The sequence below is a fragment of the Gallus gallus genome, chromosome 1, assembly GCF_016699485.2.
Source record: "Gallus gallus isolate bGalGal1 chromosome 1, bGalGal1.mat.broiler.GRCg7b, whole genome shotgun sequence".
Classification (NCBI taxonomy): Eukaryota; Metazoa; Chordata; class Aves; order Galliformes; family Phasianidae; genus Gallus; species Gallus gallus.
In genome coordinates this window covers 68,417,718-68,439,012 of record NC_052532.1, presented here as the reverse complement: position 1 = coordinate 68,439,012, position 21,295 = coordinate 68,417,718, and the positions used below count along the sequence as shown (strand labels likewise).

The 21,295-nt window shown below is 49.2% G+C and overlaps 1 protein-coding gene across 4 annotated transcripts; it reads left to right on the top strand.

The window, feature by feature from the left end:
• The first annotated feature begins 346 nt into the window (after nt 1-346).
• On the top strand, nt 347-20,536 carry A4GALT (alpha 1,4-galactosyltransferase). 4 transcript variants are annotated; one of them, XM_040697581.2, is made up of 3 exons: nt 7,805-8,653; nt 9,946-10,487; nt 16,111-20,536. In XM_040697581.2, the coding sequence occupies exons 2-3, from the start codon at nt 10,476-10,478 to the stop codon at nt 17,233-17,235; spliced, it is 1,137 nt and encodes a 378-aa protein (XP_040553515.1). In that variant the 5' UTR covers nt 7,805-8,653; nt 9,946-10,475; the 3' UTR covers nt 17,236-20,536. The 4 variants fall into 4 exon arrangements, with proteins under 4 accessions (XP_040553531.1, XP_040553515.1, NP_001278740.1 ...); XM_040697597.2 differs by lacking the exons at nt 7,805-8,653; nt 9,946-10,487 and adding an exon at nt 347-471; NM_001291811.2 differs by lacking the exon at nt 9,946-10,487 and having other exon boundaries at nt 7,805-7,893.
• Nucleotides 20,537-21,295: the final 759 nt, after the last annotated feature.

The following is a 21,295-nucleotide window of genomic DNA, read 5'->3' as shown; positions in this document are numbered from 1 at the left end:
CCTCCCTGGAGAGGGGCAAGCTAGGATTAACCGCAGCAAAGCAACACTTGCTCAGAGCGAGCAGCCCCAGTCCTTTGCATCTGCAGCCGTGGCCCTACACACGTTTGCCACACGTGGTCTAGAAGTGGGGCCGTGACCCTACTGCATCCCCACATGCAAATGCTGACCATGGATGGAAAATACTGCTAATAGAAGCCTGCATCCTGCTCCAAAACTCTTGTATGGGAGCCCACACCCTGAGCACACCTGCCCGCGTGTTCCGGTGCACCCAATCCTGCCTTTGTTTGCGCTGGTCGGCAACTTTTCAGTTCCTGTTTGCTTTCTATCCAGAGCTGGAGGTGCCCCCAGACTGTGCCTGGGAACACAGCGCAGAGCTAAGGCAAGGGAGGTGCTCACCGCTCCTGGCCTAGAAAACAGAACTGGACGTGTTTGTGCAGCTGCTGGCAGGGGGAAGGAGCAGGACTGCACCAGGTGAGGGGGAGGGCAGGGATGGCCAAGAGAGGATGGGAGTAGCAGATGGGGGTCTGTTATGTGAAGCACTCAGCTATGGGGCCGCAGACCCAGAAACCACGTCATAGGCAAAATTGGCTTATGGAAACTTCCCTGTTCACTCCCTTGCCTTTAAAATCTCTTATTCCTTCTCACCACAGCTATGACAACCATGAGCTGTGTCCTTCAGAAATGTTTGCCTTCTGTCATGTCCGTTCCCATCAGGCTCTCTTTCTTCCACTCCCCCACTCCATTCCTTTCCTGCCTAAACTATTTTGAGTGGTCCTGTGTGGAGCCAGAATTTGGACTCAATGATCCTTGTGGGTCCCTTCCAGCAAGGGATATCCTATATTCTATATCCTTATATTCTATTTGCAGTAATCTCTAAGCAATCATTTTTTCCAGTTACGAGATACTGTTGTTTTTTATGTCCTAATCCATTTTTCTTAGCACCTCTATCACTTAAATGTTTCTGGCTTCTTTCTCAGAATTATTTTCAATATTATGAAGGTAAATCTTTAGGACACTGTGAGTATTTATGGTGCTTTGATTTCCCCTGTTGTCTAACGGCATTAATACTCCTTAGTAACACCAGCCTAGCGCTGGCCTGAACAGGCAGCTCCATCCAATGTCTCCCAAGGCACCATTTTCTGATACAAAATGCATGCTGCCAAAGTATGGGAACGAAGTGAAGCTACAGATGAAAGCATCGGTGGTGGGACGTGGGTTTTGAGCAGTTCCAGACAAAAGCTGGGTGGGATGAGGAGGTTGTACTGGAGCTCCGAAAAGCAGAGGTCAGTGATAGGCAGGCCCTGCCCAGGTGGGTTTCGCTCTTGATTTCTGGAGAGTTTCTGGGAAGGTGCATGCACACAGTGGGTTGATGGCAAGTCTGCATGGAACACATACAGCAGCACTGTGGTGCCTTGGCTAAAATGGCTTCCTGTTCTATTTGTTTTGTTGAGATTTCAAAATATTTCTGTCTCTCGATAACTGAAACTGCTGTGACTTTGCAGTCACAGCACATAGAACACAGCACAGACATAGAAAGCATGCATGAAGTATGGCCACAGAGATGACCTGAACTCAGCAGGATCAATTTGGTAGAGGAACTTGCCTCAAAAAAAGGTGAGAAAAGGTGCTGTCTCCTGATAGGTGCTACTGTATTCGTAGTTTCTGAGAACATGAACCGCTGGCAGCCTGCTTTCATCTGTGTTGACTCAAGACTTTCCTTAATCTGTTGTAGACTCAGCTACACAGGGTGTTCATTGCTGTTCCTCTGTGATATGTGAAGTCCCACTGACTGTGATCATGTCCCATGGACTGTCTTTTCTTCATCAAAAAACTCAAAATGTCATGTCAACATTCTGGGGTAAAATCAGACATTCCTGGCTTCTGCGTCTTAGAAATAAGACTTTCAGTTTGTAGAAGCGTGTCTGCATTCCACCTTGGCCAGCTGATCTTTCCAGTGTAAGCCCTGTTTCAGTTGGCCACTCCCTAGTTTCTTTGCCCTCCTTATCTCAATGACTTCATTTTTGCTCCTACCTCCATCTCCAACTTCCACCTTCCATCCCTGTCCCATGTGTGGGGCAGCTGACACTGGAACCAGATGCAATTTGCAATCATTTCTTGTACAGAGTGGGAGCTGAAGGTGACCTGGCCTGGGGTGACCTTCTCCATCACCTGCCTTCAGAAGTAGCTGAGTTGTTTGGATGGTGGGAGATGGCTGCGTCGCAGTATTGTTCTGCCTCAGCTCTGCATCTCTGGAGCTTCTACTCTTGCTGAAGCTTTATAATTCACCTTCCTAGCCCCATGCACACTGTCTGCCTCACTCTCTCTCTGCACCAAATGCAAGACCTCATTGTGCAACATCAGCATTCACCTGGGCTGAATGGAGGGCTGGGTTCCCCAGGCTCCGCTGTTGCTTCTGACTTTACCCACTGCTGAACAGGGAGAAGAGGTCAATGGTAATGATTGCTCACTCCCAGTTTCCTCGGCTCTGCCAGCCTGAGTCTACATGGTCTCTCTCCCTGTCCTTGCCCTGGGCTGGTGACAGTGGCACATCTTGACCATTGGGGTTAGCAGTCATACTTCCTGTAATGAGCTCCAGACGACTGACCACTGGTGTGATTCTCCAGTGTACCTCTTCTTCAGGGGATCCTCCTTCCTGCCTGCTCTCCTCCCACTTCCCTGGGTTTCCCTGTGTTGACCACACCTTGGTAACCACAAGCCCTACTGCTGCCAACACTGGCTCGTTGTGGCCTCACCAAGCAAAGGTGGCTCTTTTCTAAAAAATGTGGCCTTGTGGAACAGTGAGTGCTGGTGGCACCCAGCTCAGCTGGTCAGCTGGTCTGCCCATCTTCCAAAAGAGCTGCACATCCCTCCTATTCCTCTTCATCTCCCATGAGGATTCACACCAAGGCTCAATGTCCTACGCTCACTGAAATGATAAGACCTCAATGGAATGGAAGCATGGGGTAAAACAACCACCTGGTGACCCTCCCATAACCAAGCCATGGGCATTTGTCGAGATGCTGGCTGTCATGGGTTAGTGGTGTGCTCTTCGGATTGTTGCCGTGGCCATAGCATCGCACTGTGGAGCCTCTCTGGGCTGCAGTGAGTGCTATCGATGAGTGTCACAGGGGGCCCTGGTACCATTCTGGTGATTTAGATGTGCAAACGTCTGCCTACCAAAGATGCATGTTTATTTTTCTACAAAAATAAATTTAGGCAGCCTGTGACGAGAGCTGGCCAGAACCCAAAGAATTGTGCTTCCCAGAAGATGAGGGCGGTGTTTCATTATGTCTGTTATGCTTAAAGCGTTAAATTGCTCAGATAAGGGGAAGGGGTTCGCTTTCTGTGAGAAACTCATTTGAAATCAAGTTATTGTCCAAATGCAAGCAGTTGGTCATCCCAGCTTAGGCAAAAATACATGAGGCACAGTGAATTTGGGCAGTGCAGTGAGGTGGGGTCCTGGAGAAGCAGGAAAACCCAGTTGGTGGGTGGGAAATTGCTGTCATCGGTATCCCCGTGTGGGCTAATCCTGCTGAGCTGGGGGAGATGCTTTGCTCCCGTGGGCCCTCCCTGACAGGTTTGGATCGTGACAACATGATTTCTGCTCTCTATAAATATCCCTCTGGCAAGGGAAATAATGCGCTGGATGACATTTTCCAGACGGCCTCAGGCTCGTTGGCAAGATACTCCCCTGGCATTACAGGGAATGGAAAGAAAACACGGCCTGCGGACCTGCACGGCGTTTTACAAGTGATCTCAGAGCCACTTTGAGCTGATCCCTGCTCCAGAGCACAGCAGAAAGAGGTGGGTCCCCGCTTCCCGTGCATGTCGCAATCCCCCAGCTGGAGCCCAACACCCCCTGAAGCCCACATACCGCAGAACCACTGCCACGCTGCGTTAATAAGGAGAAAAACAGTAAGGACCTGAAGCCCTCATTTTAATTCAGAAAACTGCTTTTCCTTACAGGTGTGGAGAAGACTTGTGAGGGTGTGGGGGAGAGGGATGAGAAGCTGAAAACTGCTACTGCTCCCGATTATGGTATTTTTCAGCTTTTTAACTTGCTGCAAGAGGAAGGTCCACAGAAGGAAGGCATTTAGAGCTCCCATCAACGCCTCAAAGGATCCCATGTTTTTTTGTGGCTTTTGGAAGGAATGTCCTGGCCAGTCCAGCATGACAGCCGCTGACCTTGGCCACCTGCTCACTGTGATGGCACATGGGATCACCCCAGGGCCGCGAAGCTCCCAGCTGTGGTGAGCTGCTGCCTGCAATGGTTCGGGGCCATTTCTGGGACAGGTCTCTCCACGTGGCTGAAGTCCACCCCCCCCACACGGCTTCTGGCCAGGACGTGGATGTTCTGCTGGCATCCAGCACTCAGAGCCAACATGTGTCAGAGCAACGCTCTGTAACTGAAATGAGGGAGCTGGGAAATGGGAATTGTGACATGGGAAATCTGCTTTGAACTTCACCTACTCTGGAGGCATGGAAAACCCAACCAGCAATGCTTGCTGATGTCTGGGCCCCAGGTGAGGCACTGGATGACTAGCAGTCTACAGGCAGCAGCAGACTGGAGGGATAGTTCGTCTTCCTCTCATGCCACTAAACCTCTAGGGGAGGATAAGCAGCAGCAAATGGTCCCTAATCCCAAGCAGCTGGCCATAGCCTGCTTGAGACCAGGAAAACTTCCATCAGGGTGACCAGTTCTGCGTAGGAACAAAAGGACTCTCCCTAGTTAAATACTTACCTTAAACTTGATAAGTGCTATTTGTCGGCATTGGTTGCCTCGGGGGGAGGAAACCAGGCCTAACCATGACAGTCTTTCGTCACAGTGCTCTCTCTGCCATTTCGGTGGGTCTTTCAGCCATGCTGACATACCCCATTATGCTGGAGCAGGTCAGCTCTGCCTGTGCAGGCAATGTGGTGCTCTGGCTCACATGGCACTGCTAGCATGTGGCAGGGTCAGTGCTTGAGTGCCTGATGGTCTTTAGGGCCGAGGTCCCAAACCTGTGCTTAGGAAGGCTGGGCATCAAGGAAGAACCTCTTCAGTGTGAGGGTGATGGAGCACTGGAACAGGCTGTTCAGAGAGGCTGCGGAGTCTCCTTATCTGGAGATATTCAAAACCCTCCTGGATGCTTTCCTGTGTAACCTACTGTAGGAAACCTGCTTTAGCAGGGGTTGGACTCAGTGTTCTCCAGAGGCCCCTTACAATTTTACAATTCTGTGCCCAGCATAGCCAGAGCAGTGATGCTGCCAGTGGGAAAAGGAGGCAGCTCATTAGGAACCAATCCTGACAAGTGCCAGATATCCTGTGTTGTTCAGTATGGCAAAGGTCCTTTTTGTGTTGCATCAACATCAGCAAGAAACTTGGTAACGATGCACTAAAGCCCCAGTATGTGCAACTGACCATTCTCTTTCTGGAAGGTGCACTGGGACCTGCAGCAGCAGCAGATCAACGATGAGCTGGGCTGACTGTTGAAAATGGACCTTCTGCATCCACATACATACGGAGTCCCAAATGTGTTTTATTCCTTAATAGCCTCAGACTAAAGAGTAATTTATATTTTGAGTGTAATATTTAAATCAACAAATATCCTTAAGGACCGTATCAAACAAAAGGCTTCATCGTTGACCTTTGTTCCTGTAGGAGTAGGACCACTCTTGGGGCGTGGTGAGGAGTTGCCCTCGTTAGATGACACATTAATTCCATCTTAATCCCACTATAGTTTGAGCTGTGAGACACATGGATGTTTTACTGCGTGCAGCTGCTCTCCTGATATGGAGACAGAGATGCCCAGGGGGTGATGGACGTGAGCAGGCGCAGGGGAGCGCTGGGTGCTGGCAACAGCAGTGGGATGCACAGCTCCTGCTGGCCCTGGCGGCTGTGCAATGGTTATGGGGCTCTGGACCATCATTACCAGCTGCAGAATTTCCCTGGAAATTCAGGAAAGCATCCACGTGTTGCACACAGCCCAGTGCTCCTCCTGCAGCTCGCTGCAGCCAGGTACAGCCACGGTGCGCTTGCTCATGTTTATTGCTGGCCTGAGCGAACCTCAGGAGGCAAGCATGAAGCAGAGACGTGTTTGGACCATTTCTCAGCCAGCCAGAGGGTTCTGGCCCTTACTCCAGATGGAGGCTATATGCCCACAGTAGCAGAGCTATTATATTAGAGAGTTATTATTAGAGAGTTATATATTAGAGAGTTATATTAACCTCTGCTTAAGATTATGCAGCAGAGGTTCCATCTTCTCCTGGAGGTACCGTGCTGCTCCCGCTCTTCTCTTATCGTGTTTTCATTTCTAACCCATCTGCTGGACGCACCGCTTGTAACCACCCCTGACTCATTGGCAGCGCTGATTTGGCACGTTCCCATCGATAAAAGCGATACCGCACCACGCTAATGCTTCTAAAAGGGATTTGCCGTGTCTGCCAACACTGCTCGTTCCGGCAACTCCACTTGGAGGGGTGAGTGCCTGCTAGCAGAGCCAGCCCATTCCTTCCTTTGCCTGGGGAGCTGGCCAAGCGAGCCACAGTCCCTTTGTAGGGTCAAAGGGCTCACCGAGGGAGGCAACCTACAGCCCCATGCGATCACGCAGGTGAGTTCCACCTGTGAGCTCCCCTCAACAAGCGGCCCCACTCTCCTTCTGCCATGTGCACCGTAGGGGTCCCCCTGAGTGCACCATGTCCCTGTCCTCTGAATGTTGGCCTTGGGGCAGCCAGGGGAGGCAGAGTGTTGGTGGTGGCTCTGGCAGTGAAAAATAACTTGAAATCCACTTTGGCCCCGTGTTAGGAAGCAGTTTAATGTGATTTCTGGGAAAAGAAGAAAAGTGAAGTGGTTTCAGACTTCCTCAGTCCTGGGAACGCACATTTCTGGTTTTGTTTTGTTAAAGGAATGTCAAAATGGCTTTTGTGGAAATGTTTCTGGCGGGTGTGCTGTTCTGTAACACGCAACGGCGTGCTGTGACACGCCAGTCACCAGGAGCAGCGCTGGGGGCATGGCTAACAGGCTTGGGGCTGAGCTCTAGGTTGGTCAGCTCTGCCTGCATCACCCCTTTTATTGGCCAACCTGCTTCCAGAAGACACCAGTGATGTCCCCCCGTGGCTGTGCCAGCGGCGCTGTTCCAAACCGAAGGCCACTCACTCTTCCTTTTATCCGTGCTCATTGAGAACCTGTGAAGCAGTCATTTGCCAAGAATGAGTCGAGCAGAATTGCCTCCCACCTCAGGGAAGGTAAAAAGCTCTCCCGTTTTGCAATATGCAAAACACAGCTGGGATTGTTCAGACGGGAGGAGACTCAGGGGAGACCTTATTGCTCCCTCCAACTCCCCGCAAGGAGGTAGTGGCGATGTGGCCGTCGGCTTCTTCTCCTGGGTAACAGTGAGAGGAAATGGCCTCAAGTTGCACCAGGGATGGTTCAGATTGGATATTAGGAAAAATTTCTTCTCTGAAAGAGTGGTCAGGCACTGGAATGGGCCTTCCCGGGGAGGCGGTGGAGTCACTGTCCCTGGAGGTGTTTAAGGAAAGGGGAGATGTAGTAGTTCGGGACGTGGTTAGCGGGCAGTATTGGTGGTAGGCAGACGGTCGGACTAGAGAATCTTAGAGGTCTTTTCCAACCGTAATGCTTCTATGACTCCTGTTGCTCTCTCCCCGCAGCGTGGCTCTGCATCCCGACCCCTTTCAGCGCAGCCCCAACGCCCGCCCGGCCCCGCAGGCCGACATCCCAACACGGAGCTCACCGTGATTCTTCCAAGATGGGGCGGCTCCGCTCCGCCTAGAGGAGGCTGCGGGCGGGCGGGGCGGGGGCGGTGCTGCCCGGGCCGGCGGCTGGGGGACCCGGCCCGGGTTCGACTGCGGTCCCGGACCCGACCCGGCCCCGAGGCGCCGCCGGAGGGCGCGGAGGTGAGCGAGGCGCGGAGGGGTCGCGGGGGGACGGGGCGTGGGGCTGCCCCCGGGGTCGGCGGCCTCGACCCGCCCGGCGCGACGGGGGGAATTCGAGAAAATGTTCGGGGTCTTTTTTTCCGGCGGCGGATTTTTTTTTTCCCGTGGACGCGGGGCATCCCTCTTCGTCGCAGCTTTGCCCTCGGCTGCCCGGGGGCTGGAGCCGCTCTGCTTGGAGCTCGCGGTCCGCCCGTTCGTAGTGCTGCGGAGAGCCCGGGCGAAGAGGTCTGCCTCCCCCCGCTGCGCCGAGCCCTCTGCAGCGCGTTCCCTGCGATCCGTCCGTGTTCCAAGCGGGCATCGCTTTCCGAAGGAGCTGCGCGCACGGTGCCCGCATGTCGTGCGGGCTGAAAGGCGCCGCGCAACCCGAGAAGGGCGAACCGACAGCCGGGTCCGCTGCCGGGCAGCGGCGCGGTGGGAAGATGAGGAGCGAAGGAAGGCTCGGGAGGGGTGCAGCTGGCCCGGACCCAGAGGGAGAAACAGCAGAGCTCGTGAGGGGGGAGCTCAGACGGCCTTCGTGGACTGACAGCTGACCTGGAAAGCGGTGGGGTTTCAGCAGGGCTAAGGCTGGAGGGAGGGCTGGAGAAGAGGGACGGAGCCTCACGAGGGACTGTGGGAATGCTTGCTGTGGCGGTAGGGGCAGAGAGCCCCGGCAGAGCAGTTGTGAAGAAATGAGTAACTCCTTTACCTAATGACCTGAAAGCAGGAAAGTTGCTGAAAGATGGTGAGTCCCACAGTGTTGGCTAAGAAACCGGCGTGTTGTTTCCCAATGCACGAGGGGCTGCTCAGCACAGGCCGGATGTTTCTGCATCTTGCCCACATCCCACCCCAGCTTCTGCCAAGCTCTGCCAGCTTAGCACTATGACTGTTGTTGTTATCGTGAAAGCCAGAAGTGCAAATCTTAGGAGCTTGATTTCCCCATTTTTATGGCTCTTGCATAAATCCCGGGTGTCTCTCAAGGCACTGGTTCTGAGGAAGAACCGATGACTGGGAAGTCAACGTGAACGCCCTTCTGTTCTCATGCTCATCATCCGTCAGCATAAAAGCAGTACTCATCCTCGAGGATCATCAGATACCAGGTGATACCTGCCTGCCCTGAGTTGATTTCAGGTGTGCAGCTCATGGCTGTTACCCACGTTTCCCTTCTCTCTGGATTCCCACTGGCTCTCAAGGCACTGGCAGACTCTAGCAGACAGCGTCTCCAAAGAAGCCAGCAGTCTCATGAGGCCAGGTTCAGCAGCTGGGCACTGTGAAGCCTCGGGATGCAATTTGGTGATGCCACTGAGCTAAGTGAGGTGCCACCGTAACAGTGCAGCCACCTGACTGCTGCTTCTTGCGGCAGTTCCCTTTGTGCCACTGCTTGTGCCTGTCTCACTCTGCAGTGGAGCAAAACCAGTGGAGCAAACAAGTAAGAACATAAAATCCTTCGTCAGAATTCACTTTACGGTGCTCGAGCATTCAGGGCTGGGCATGGCAGGGGCAGAGCAGCGTGAAAGAAAAGCCCGAGGAGGAAGGGAGTGGATTCAGCTGCAATTAGCTCAATTAGCTGCCGGTTTGCTTTCCTTTTGATATCAACCCATACTTTGGCAAGAAGTACTTATGTGTAATTCTTTATCCATCTAAATGTTTATTTGGACATAACCACAGAGGTAAGGTGCTGCCTGCCAGTTGCAACTAGCGCATAAAACCACGCAGCTGTACCTGTTCCATGTGGGGATGAGACCGCATCAGTAGCGTACAGCATGGAGTAATCTTGCCATTTACAGTGCTGGGGTTTGCATCGTGTCCTAGCATGTGCTGTCAGGAGAGACTGGGAACACTTCCACCTCCTTCTGTCCTCGCACACTATCATTAAGCTCCTCACGGCATGCACTTCCCATGCGTGTGAAAGTCTTCCGCTTGCTGTGTCTTCTGGCTTTCAGATCCTTTTCTCTGAGCCTATGTGGGGTTGTCTTTCTCAGGCACTCTTGCCCAAACATATGAATTCCCTTACTTTGTTGGTCACTCCGTTTGCAGAACAGATCCACAGATCTTATTTTGGGTGGTGGCTTCACTTGGAAACAGGTGTAATGTCAGCAACTGTCACAAAGCAAGAGCGATGGACAGAACCTCACCTCAGTGCCAATCTGTGTGAGGGCTGTGGTGTGTTGAGGGGTTCTGGAGCTGATGTCGTCGTGTCACAAGCCCATCAATGTCCCAGCAAAGCTTCATCTGCTTAGGGAGTAAAAAGGAAACAGAGAGAACATTCAGAGGAGAATGAGAAACAGAGGAGCACATTCGGCACATCCATCTTGGGCAAAAGCCAGGCCTGTTTTGTATTGCTGAGACTGGATGGAGGGAACCACCATTCAGGTAGCTTAAGGGGTCTGTCCTTAGGAGTTCAGCCTACCTGCATAAGGACATGAGCCACCAATGCCCTTGGCCTGCAGCCGGTTCTGGCTTGTTAGGAGTGAGACTATGCCACGCTTGCTTTGTCTCTCTTGCCACCTGGTGCCTGAGGTGGAGGAGACTCACAGCCATGTGGGACCAATGCTGGAGCTTCTGGGATGGTTTGGAAGGTAAAGCACACATGAATTGTACTGATTTAGAAAGGAGGGAAACACACAGTAATCTGGTACAAAATACAATGCAGAAAAGAACAGAGCCTACAAGTAAAATGAAAGCTACTATCAGTAAGGCACGCCATCCCTACACACTGGCCCAATTTGTGGATAGACCCTTAAGCAAAGGTTGTCCTTGCACAGTTTGGTGGCAGATACAGATGTGCTGCTGAATAGTATTCATACCGTATTTAACCTCTTAAAAAGCAACAAGTTGCGTGAATGCAGAAGCATCTCCTTGTGAAGCTAAAAGATGGCCTAAGGCCCAGAGATTTTGAATTGCAGATTGTGAAAGTGAGTTCCATCTGTGGGTTTGTTAAAGCATCTATGGTTGTATTTTGGGTAGTCTTGAGTACAGCAGAGGTGTTATCAGTAGCTCATTTCAGTTCAGCAGCACCCAAGTTTAGAAGCAGTAAGCATACAGCCTTATGAAATGCAGTTGATCTTGTTGCTAAGGGGTTGGATATTCTGTGCTTATGATATACTGGGTATCGGGTGTTTGGAAAAATAAGTGACAGGTATTTAGATTGAAATGCATAAGGCTTCAGGTGTGTTATGGTATAGTGCCATCGGAAGGGACCTGGGCAAGCTTGAAAAGTGGACTTGTGTGAGCCTAATGAGGTTCAAGTGTACAATGTACTTGTACAGTGTTTTGCACTTGGGTCAGGGGAACCCCAGATATGTGTACACACTGGAAGTATTCATTGAGAGTAGCTCTGTGGAAAAGGACTTGGAGGTTCTGGTGGATGAAAAGCTGGACATGAGCCAACAGTTGCAGTCCAGAAGGCCAACTGTATTCTGGGCTGCATCGAAAGTGGCCAACAGAGCAAGGGAGGTGATCGTCCCTCTCTGCTCTGCCTTCATGAGTCTTCACCTGGAGTATCATGTCCAAGTCTGGGGCCCTCAGCACAAGAAAGATGTGGAGCCGTTGGAACGGGTCCAGAGGAGGGCCACAAAGATGTTCAGAGGGCTGGAGCACCTCTTATACAACGCAAGACTGAGGGAGCTGAGCTTGTTAATCCTGGAAAAGGGAAAGCTTCAGTGAGACATCGTTGTGGCCTTCCAGTACCTAAAGGGAGCGTATAAACAGGAAAGAGAGCTTTTAAACAGGAGGGAGACAGACTTTTTACATGGTCTGATAGTGATATGTCTAAGGAGAATGGTTTTAAACTAAAAAAAGGGGAGATTCATGTTGTATTTAGAAGGAAATTCTTTACTCAGAGGATGGTGAAGCAGTGGCATGGGTTGCTGAGAGAAACTGTGGTGCCCCATCCCTTTTTGCCCCATCCAAAGCCAGGTTGGATGGGGCTCTGGGCAGCCTGAGCTGGTGGGCAGTAACCCTGTCCATGGCAGAGGGTTGGAACTGGGTGGGCTTTAAGGCCCCTTCTAACCCAAGCCATTCTGTGATTATGATTCTGTAGTTCTGTGATTAAGTAGCAGCCCACTGTGGTGGTATACTTTTATACACATCAATGCCAAAAAGCCACAACCATCCAGCTGTTAAAACAGTATCTGGAGTTATTTTGATGTTTGCAGAATGAGCACTGTGGATCAGGAGAACAATTAAGTTTCATTAAGCGTGTTTGGCTCGACCAGATTTTGCAGAAGAGGTTTCCATTTGTACGGCCAGACATGTTGTCTGGGCAAAGCGTATTCCAGCTATTGTTATTACTCAGCTGACCATTACTCGGCAGAGTATGTCATGTAGAACTGGGGCCAGTGACACTGCAGCATCTTTGAGAATTTGTGCTATTAGCATTGCATGTAAGATTCTGGAATTTCAAGCCATCAAATGCACATTTGTTTGTAATTGCTGAGCCATTATCGCAGGCCCAGATCAGCATCAAGACAAGCTTGTGTGCTGTTGCATTTAAATAGAAACTGTGTTTGGATGTGATTGTAAAAAAGGTATAACTGCTTGTTTTTCCCACCTGCTCTTCACTTGGCTGAATTTTCTGCCTTAGACACTTGAACAAATCCCCCTTTTGTGGAAATTTGATCTTAGATTGGTTTAACTGGCAAGCCCTCTGCACTACAAGTAGGTAAATGTAAATGTGAACTTACGGTCTCTCATGTACTTTATTTGTTTAAAGACTTTCTATTGTAGAGGGAACATTGGGAAGCGGATGTTGCCACAACAGGAAACAAACACATGAGCCTCTTGAGGGGCAGTAACCTTCGCTGGCAATAATATGACTTCTTTGTTTGCACCGGTGGTGCAGAACTGCTCAACAGGTGGTGAGCCAATATCCAAATGCGTATTTCCCTTGCAGGGGAAAAAAAAAAAAACAACGAGGAACTTAACCAGCAGGCTCTGAGGAACTGGAGCTGCAGGGGTGGGCTGAGTGGGAGGAGGCCACGAGCATGACAACAACCCATTGCACACCAAAATGGCAACCCGTCAGCTCCTCATGGCACCTCTGCCCAAGTGTGTTTAAGAAACAGAGATAGGTGCTATGGACAGAAGTCACAGGCGTGGAGGCATAAGATGACACATGAGGAATCACAGAATGGGATTTGAAAAGGTGACAAGGGGCAGGAGGCAAACAAAGGCCTTCATGAGATCAAGCAAAAGGAGACATGAGCAAAGATGTGAGGAGGCAGAGGAGACGTGAGAGGAAACACTGGAGGGCATGCAAAAGGAGCTGTGAGCACATGCACAAAGAGATGTCTCCAGAGTGAAGGGAGGACGAGGAAGAGAGGTGTGGAGGGGACATTGTTGGGTACATGGGTGGAGGTGCTGTCCTTGAAGGAGGTAGTGCTGGAGAAAGTACCCTTGAGGGATTGTGGCATGCGGGCAACCCAAGCTGGGGCAGGGATACCTTGAAGGTCTGTGGCTCATGGAGGTACCGCATGGGGGCAGGGACATGCCTGTGGGTCTGTGGCTGGTGGGTGATCGATGCCAGGATGGGGATGTCCCTGTGTCCTGCAGAGAGATTGTGCCAGGGTGGGTACGCTCTGAGGGACTGCAGGCTACGGAGGCCTGGGCAGAGTAGCTGTAAGAAGCAAGGAGCAGTGGTGGGAAAGATAAGATGCAAAGAGTGGCAAAAATAAGCTGTTGTGCGCTGACCAAAGGAACTGGGTCAGACTGAGTGTAAGCAGCAGGGAAAAGAAAGGAAGCTGGTACGGGGCAGGAGGGGAGAAAGAGGTGCTGGGCTGAAGAGAAGCCTGGGAAAAGAGAGGAAAGGTGCTTCCCAAACTATTTGTTAAACTGTTTCACTTCTTCTGCTCAATAGCTGAATTGGTAATTAAAAGAAAAGTTGGTTGGTAATAAATTTTAAAAAAAAGGTACTTGGTAATAAATAAAATGAAATTGAATTCCTCAAGTCAAGACTGTCCTACCTGCAGCAGTATGCTCACTGTGCTGGGATGCAAATGGTTTACTGATCACATGGAAAACCATAAAAACCCGTGTAAGTGTAACTTGGGTAGCATTTCCACTTCCATACATGAGACTATACTATATATGAGGCATATACTTGCATTGCTGTATTGGCCCTTTGGCGTTTTCCTGTTTACAGCGCTCTAGAGAAGAGCCAGCACTGGCCAGCTGCAAGTGTTCATGAGCAGTCATCTTGGAACAAATGGTGGAGGCAAAAGCCATAGAGTAGAAAGGTCTCCTATGCTCGTGTGCTCTTCTTCCTTCTGAACCAGAGTGGGGCCATAGAGAGAAGAGGGAGAGAACAGAGCTGGGGCGGATTATATGGTCTTGCCATTTCTTACAGCTACATGGGAAGAAAGTGTGCATTGTCCTCTTGGAGTCTCAAGGAAAGGGGATGGAGGGAAGGGCTGTTTCCTGTGACATGGCAGCTCCCAAGCCTGACAGAGCCCAGTGCTGCCAGCCAGATGATGTGTGCAAACACTGAGGGAATCGAGATGTGCTGCAGAATCACAGGGTGTTGAACGCTCCTTCAAATGGAGGAAAAACTGAACCTGAGATAAATCTCAGCTAAGATTTTCTTTTTCAACTGAAGTATGAATAATCTCAAGTGGAAGGTCCTGTTCTATTATTAAGCTGACCTGTAGCTATCTGTAGCAGGCTTAGCGTTCCCTGTTACATTCTGCACTTTTCAGTTTGTGTCATAAAGCTCCTGCTTTTGCTGATGGACTGAATTGATTTTATTTCTTCTAAAATTAAGCAAAATCTTACAACAAAGGAAGAAACAGAGGTTAAAGCAGAGGAGACACTAAAATGCTTTGCATTTTGCAATTTCACTTTTTTTTTTTCTTTATAGAAAATGAAACCTTACTGTTTTTCTAGTACTAACAGCCTGGCATCACTTGGACTATGCAGACTTTGAGGAAGCTGTTGGTATGTTGCTCACAGTTCCCTTCAACTGGCCCGTGCACCCCATGAGCCTGACGTGCCTTACTTCAGATTGCTAAAACAGTTGGACTTTCTGGGAGATAAATTCAGCTTTGCTCTCCCATCTGCTGCAACATGTCTCTTTATGGTTAAATCCATGCTTTGGACTTCAGAGAACTAAACTTGGTGGCTGGCCAGGACAGACAAACTAGGCTTGTAAAAGCAGAATTAGTACTGTAGGTCCCAGCTTGAATGCCTGCCGGGGGGGGGGGGGGGGGGGAAGGGCATATAGGAGGGTATAAAGCAAATATGGGACGCAGGATGGTTATTGAGGAATAAATGGAAGGGAAACAAGTGTCCCATGACTCTGAAAGCTGAGACCTTTTGCCAGAAGTAGATGACAGCACTGGGGTTTTAGATGAGTTTTCAGTTTTGGGGAATGATGTCAGGTGGTTCTACTTTGGGGGAAAGAAACACCGCAAAAGCCCTGTTTCACTCAGTGCCAGGTGCCACAGCTCAAGGATAATTAGTATGATGGCAGATCGAAGGACAGAAGAGAATCCAAATTCTTAGTATCTAGGATTATTCCTGTTCACATCTGATTTGAAAATAATGGACTGATGAAGATAAAATGGAATGAAGACTGTATTTCCTGACAAGTGGCAAGCATGTGGGCAAGCACAGCATGCATCCAGGGAACTGAGGGTCAATCTTGGTTTGTGATAAACAGAAAAGAGTCTCCATGCTGGATATCTCCAAAAGCCACCTGAATATGGGCCTGGGCATCCTGCTCTGGGTGGCCCTGCTGGAGCAGGGGGTTGGACTTGAAGACATCCAGAGGTCCCTTTCCCACCTCAGCCATTCTGTGATAGTGTAAGATGGTGATTCTGCATTTCTGTGCTCCTACACTCCTCAGAACTTGTGCAGATGGGCCGCTGATGGGCTGATGGTACCTGTGATGGTTCTGGGAAGAGCCCAGAGAGTTGTTTCTTGGGCTCCCCCTTCTGCCACCAACCTCCTGAGCTCCTTTGTAGGTGTGCAAGTGTGTTTTACCACACATCCTAAGAATCCATATAGGGTCTGTGGATTTTGATGGGGACCTGTGGGCACTGCCGTGGAATGGAGACGCAAGGACACTTCTTTATAAACATCCTTAAGGCATAATTTAGCATGCTGGCATACAGGAGAGTACATATGCAGCTCTGCCATGGTGATGTACAGTGGCTCGTGGTCTCCTGACTTGCTTGTCTCTTTTTCTGCTTTCTTCCCCTTCAGATCACAGCATTTCTTCTGGGAGAGCAAGCTCTGATGGGAACAAGAATGCTCAGAATGCCAAACTGCCTGCTAAAGCTGACCCGGGTGGTGCTGGGCCACAAGCTCAGGGCTCTCTTCATCCTTGCCTTTAAGTTCATGTCCTTTGTCTCCATTGTGCTGTACTGGAGGATCACACAGGACTCTAAGGGCAGGGACCAAACCTACTTGCCTGTTCAGATCCACTGTGCTCACTCTGTTCCGTCTCCTCCCTGTGCCGTTGCTGATGGACCTTCTCCTCCCCCAGGAGATGTGTTTTTTGTGGAAACCTCCGAACGAACCAACCCAAATTACCTGTTCATGTGCTCTGTGGAGTCAGCTGCCCGGACGCACCCGGGGACAAGGGTTGTGGTGCTCATGAAAGGCCTGGCAAACAGAAATGCCTCATTACCCAACCACTGGGGCTTCTCATTGCTGAGCTGCTTCCCCAACGTGGAAATTCGTCCCTTGGATTTGCCAGAGCTATTCTCTGGGACACCTCTAGCACAATGGTATTTGCAGGCTCAGCAGCGCTGGGAACCTTATTTCCTACCCATCCTGTCTGATGCCTGCAGAATTGCCATCATGTGGAAATTTGGTGGCATCTACCTGGACACAGACTTCATTGTGCTTAAGAACTTAAAGAACCTCACCAATGTGCTTGGCACCCAGTCCAAGTATGTACTGAATGGAGCCTTTCTGTCCTTTACACCCAAACACAAGTTCATAGAGCTTTGTATGCAGGACTTTGTGGAGAACTACAACAGCTGGATCTGGGGGCATCAAGGCCCACAGCTCCTAACGCGTGTCTTTAAGAAATGGTGTTCCATCAGGAGTCTTCGGAGCAGTAAGAGCTGCAAAGGGGTGAGTGCTCTGCCCCGAGAGGCTTTTTATCCCATTCGATGGCAGGACTGGAAGAAATACTTCGAAGTGGTCAGCTCCACTGAGCTGAATGAACTCCTGAAGAACACCTATGCTGTGCATGTATGGAACAAGAAGAGCCAAGGGACAAGGCTAGAGATCACATCGCAGGCTTTGCTGGCTCAGCTGCATTCTCTTTTCTGCCCTGCCACATATGATGTCTTGAAGATGGACTTTAAATGGCACTGACTCGAAGGATCAGCTAACAGACATTGCCTGGAAGCTCCCAACCCTTCAACTGTTCCATCTCAGATAAATGAAGTGAAGGTGCTGGGAGTTGAGGATAAAAGCCATTGTGGGGTTTAGATGGAGCCTGTATTTTCAGCCCATCTGTGCAGCTCTTTGTCTTGATTTCAACAGTATTTTGGTTCTCTGCAGGGCCTTCCTTCTGCTCTCCTCAGTCAGGTGGAGGAATCTCAGGATGAGGAGTGAGTGCCGGGCCACTTGTGGCAGCCTCCATAAACCTCTTGGAATAAGACTCCTTTCTGTAGCTGCAAATTTGGAAGAGACCTTGTAGAAATGTGTATCTCATGCTTTGTCACTGACTCAAAGCAACAAAAGGATGGGAGAGCCAAGAACAGAGGTTAAGTGTGTGCTTGAAGAGGTGCCTTGAGAAAAAAAGGAAAACAGAGACGAAAGGTGAAATGGCTAAGCTGATGTCTTTTTCTTTTCATTCCTTTCTCTTCTGAGGACTTTGATGGAAGAGACTCTCATGTCTGGTCCAAGGAGAGAACAGGACACTGGAGTCTCTGCTCAGTGTTGTAGGTCTAAAGACTTGCGTGGAAATTCGACATGAATCAGAATGTGAGGATTTGAGTTTAGTTCATCATTTAGAAGGAGTTCTTGCACAGCAGTGATTTGTGTTTTAGTAATAGCAAATTAACATCCTGTAGTGAGCAGGAGAGCTCTCCCAAATCACGCCTTAGATTGCATGTGACACAGGAAGAGCTGAACTGTCTTTTACACTGGGCTTGTAAGTGTGACCAAATTTCCGTAACTGCATCTGTGATCTTTCAGTGCTTAAACTGATCCTAAAGGGAAAGAAGTGATACTTCCAAGTATTCCCAAAGTTAGAGAGTTTGGTGGAAACCTCTACTGTCTAAATTCAAGTCCAGGAACTGAGCCATTTATGATGGGCTTCTTCAGGAGCCCTCTTGCAGTTCACTCTTCATTGTGCAGGAGTGTAAATCTCTCCAGGGAGGTCTGGAGAAGTGCAGTGAAAAGATTCACTCTTCTCCTCTGAGTATTTCACTGAATTATGATGGAGAAAGTTAGTGTATCACTCTTACGGTGCTGTCGTGCCTTTGGTGGTTCCACCATAGAGGCAAATTTGTTGGACGTATGATGGCACAAAAATTGTCCTTTGCTTTGATAGCCAAAAGGATGTATTGGTGCTCTTACAGTTCATTATATAAAAATATCAGAGAAAGAGCAGCAAGAAGTAAAAGTAAGGTGGAAACCAGAAGCTTTCTTACACCTGTTCCTCACCACAACCTAAAGGGGTTTTCTGAGGTTCATGAGCTGACACTACAGTGGGATTGACAGAGGTGAACAAAGTATTGGCCATCCCCTCTCCTACACTGATCTCATTGTAAAGTCTTTTCTGCCTCTAGTAGGAGGATTTTCTTACCCCTAGGAGTGGGGTACTCCAGTGACCCTTCTGATGACCACGAGTCAGTGGGATCTCCAGTGTCACGAAGCCTCATAGCAAGAGCTCTTAAAAGGAGTGCTACCTGCAAGTCCTCTGAGGGTGACACAGATGACTGCTAGGTTTGCAGTTTTCTGAGGCCTCTTCTGTTTCCCATGTCAGATAGAAGCAAGGTGAGGTTTGTTCAACTTAGCCAAGAGAAAAAGAATATGCGTGCAGTGACAACATTTCACAGGTTGTCTTGGGTTTATTTCTCTTTTCTTGGAGGATAAAAACAAGAAAGCCAAATTGCCCATCACTTTTCCACACCGGTTCCCTGTCTGCTGGGGAACATGGCTTTGGGATCTTAGGAAATTGTGCACCTTTTGTTTATTTGCATGCTGAGCTGTCTGACCGGAAGCTGCTGCTGCTCTGCAACGAAAGCAACCCGCCTACCACCTGGGCAAGGCAGGAGCTCTGTGCACAGGCAGCTGCTCTGGAATGAAGAAGTTGTTGGAAACACCCTTCCAGTGGGTACCTCCACACGTGTACATATATATGTCATGCTGTGTCATAGTTTTGGCCGGGGTGGAGTTCTTTCCCCACAGCAGCCCATATAGTGCTATGCTCTCCATATCTAGCTGGAACAGCATTGACATTGCACTGATGTTTTGTCCGTGCTCTCATGGCAACGAAACTCTCTCCACTCCCAAAAGGGCAGCAGGCTGGGGGTAGGCAAGAGATTGGAATGGGACATTGCCAGGACAGCTGATCTAAACTGACCAACTGACCGAAGGGGCATTCCATGCTGCATGTCGTCACGCTCAGCAATAAAAGCTGGAAAGAAGAAGGATATGGAGGGGCCCTTGTTATGAAAATGTCTGTCCTTCTGAACAACTGTGTCATATATTGAGGCCCTGCTTCCCAAGATGTGTCCAAAGATCACTTGTTAATGGACAGTAGAGATGAATTGTTCTCTCTCGCTTTGCTTCTGCACAGCCTTTGTTTGTTTTTCTCTTTTTTCCCCTTCAATTAAATTGTCTTTATCTCAATTTGAGAGCTTTTTTTTTTTCCCCCAATCCTATTTTCTCCCCGTTTCTTTGAGGCAGTGGAGTGAGAGAGCAGTGTGGTGGAATTCAACCAGCCATCAGTGCTAAACCACCGCATGCTGCCCCTTTGTTCTGCTCAGCTTTATGGCATATGCTGGAGACATTCAGGATTTTGAATCTTTGTAGCTCTCTAAGCACTGAACATCTTTAAGAACAGCTTTGTGGGAAGCAGCAGATCTTCCTGACTGTTCAAGTGGTCTTCACCACAATAAATGGTATAAATAGATGATATTTTCACATCATGCTCTATCTATACCTACTCATCCCCCCCCCCCACACACACTGCTTTCTTTAGAAGCAGCCACAGAATCAACCCTGGCCTATTATGTGTCCGGTAGAACATGGTTTCTCCTTCTAAAGATTGTTTCTGATTTGGGCTCTTTGTGCTAAGCAACAAAAACCGCAGTGAGCCACGAGCCAAGGAAGGTAAAATGGTGTCTCATGATTGTAAAGCCGTAACAGAATCTCTACTGTGGCAATATCAGGGACTGATTACAGACGTTTGGGACCTACTAAACATTGGACTTGGTGTACTACTGCTTACTCTAAGGAAGTGCCTTTTTGCATAGTGAAATGTTTTTGTTGGTGTTTTGTTTTTTGTTTTCTGGTTGGGTTTTTGTGTGTGTGTGTGTATTTTTTTTTCCCTGTAGAGTCAGTGTTCCGAGGTTATAAGCAGAGAATCAAACCAAAGCAGTCTTTGACCCTCCATCTTGTGAAAGCAAAATAAACACAGTTTTATTATTTCTTCTCCCTACCAAGAGGTTCCATTTTGTTCTGTGACGCGTTGGTGGCAGGTCTGAACAATCTGTTCGTTACTATGCAGAAAAGTATTTTAAAGTTGTGTCCAGAAATGGCTCAATAAAAAATTGAGTGGAATGAGAGTGAGGTTGAGTATAATTACATGGAGAATGGAGGTTCTGGGGACCACAACTACAATGTTGTCTTTGGGACTTGAAGGGAGGCTACAAGGAAAAGTGTGGTACTGTTTCTTAATTCAACCAAGGTGGAAACTCTTTGGCCAGTTTTTGTCATCTGCCTGGTTTTGTCCCCTCCTAACCTCTTAGATAAACAGCCCTAATGTGTTAGGGGAGACTGGGGGAGTGGAGCGGGAAATAGAGAAGGCTTTGATGCTGTGCAAGTGCTGTTCAGCAACAGCTAAAACATTAGTATGTTACTGGCATCATTTTGGTCACAGATCTAAAGCACGGCTCCATAGGAGATGCTACGAGAAAAATCAACTGTATCCCAGCCAGACCCAGTACAAATGAGTAAGTTACTGAGGAAAGGCTGAGAGAAGTCAGATCATTTTTCCTGGAGAAGGTCAGGCTTGGTGGTCAGATCTTTTCACTGTTTATAAATACCTGATTGGAGGTGGAGGTTAAGAAGCATAGATACAGCTTGGCTGGAGAATGGCTTGAGAGCAGCCCTGAGGGGAAGTATTTAGGAGTGTCAGTTGATTGAAAAATTCAACATGAGCTGGCAGTGTGTGCTTGCAACCCAGAAGGCCAAACTG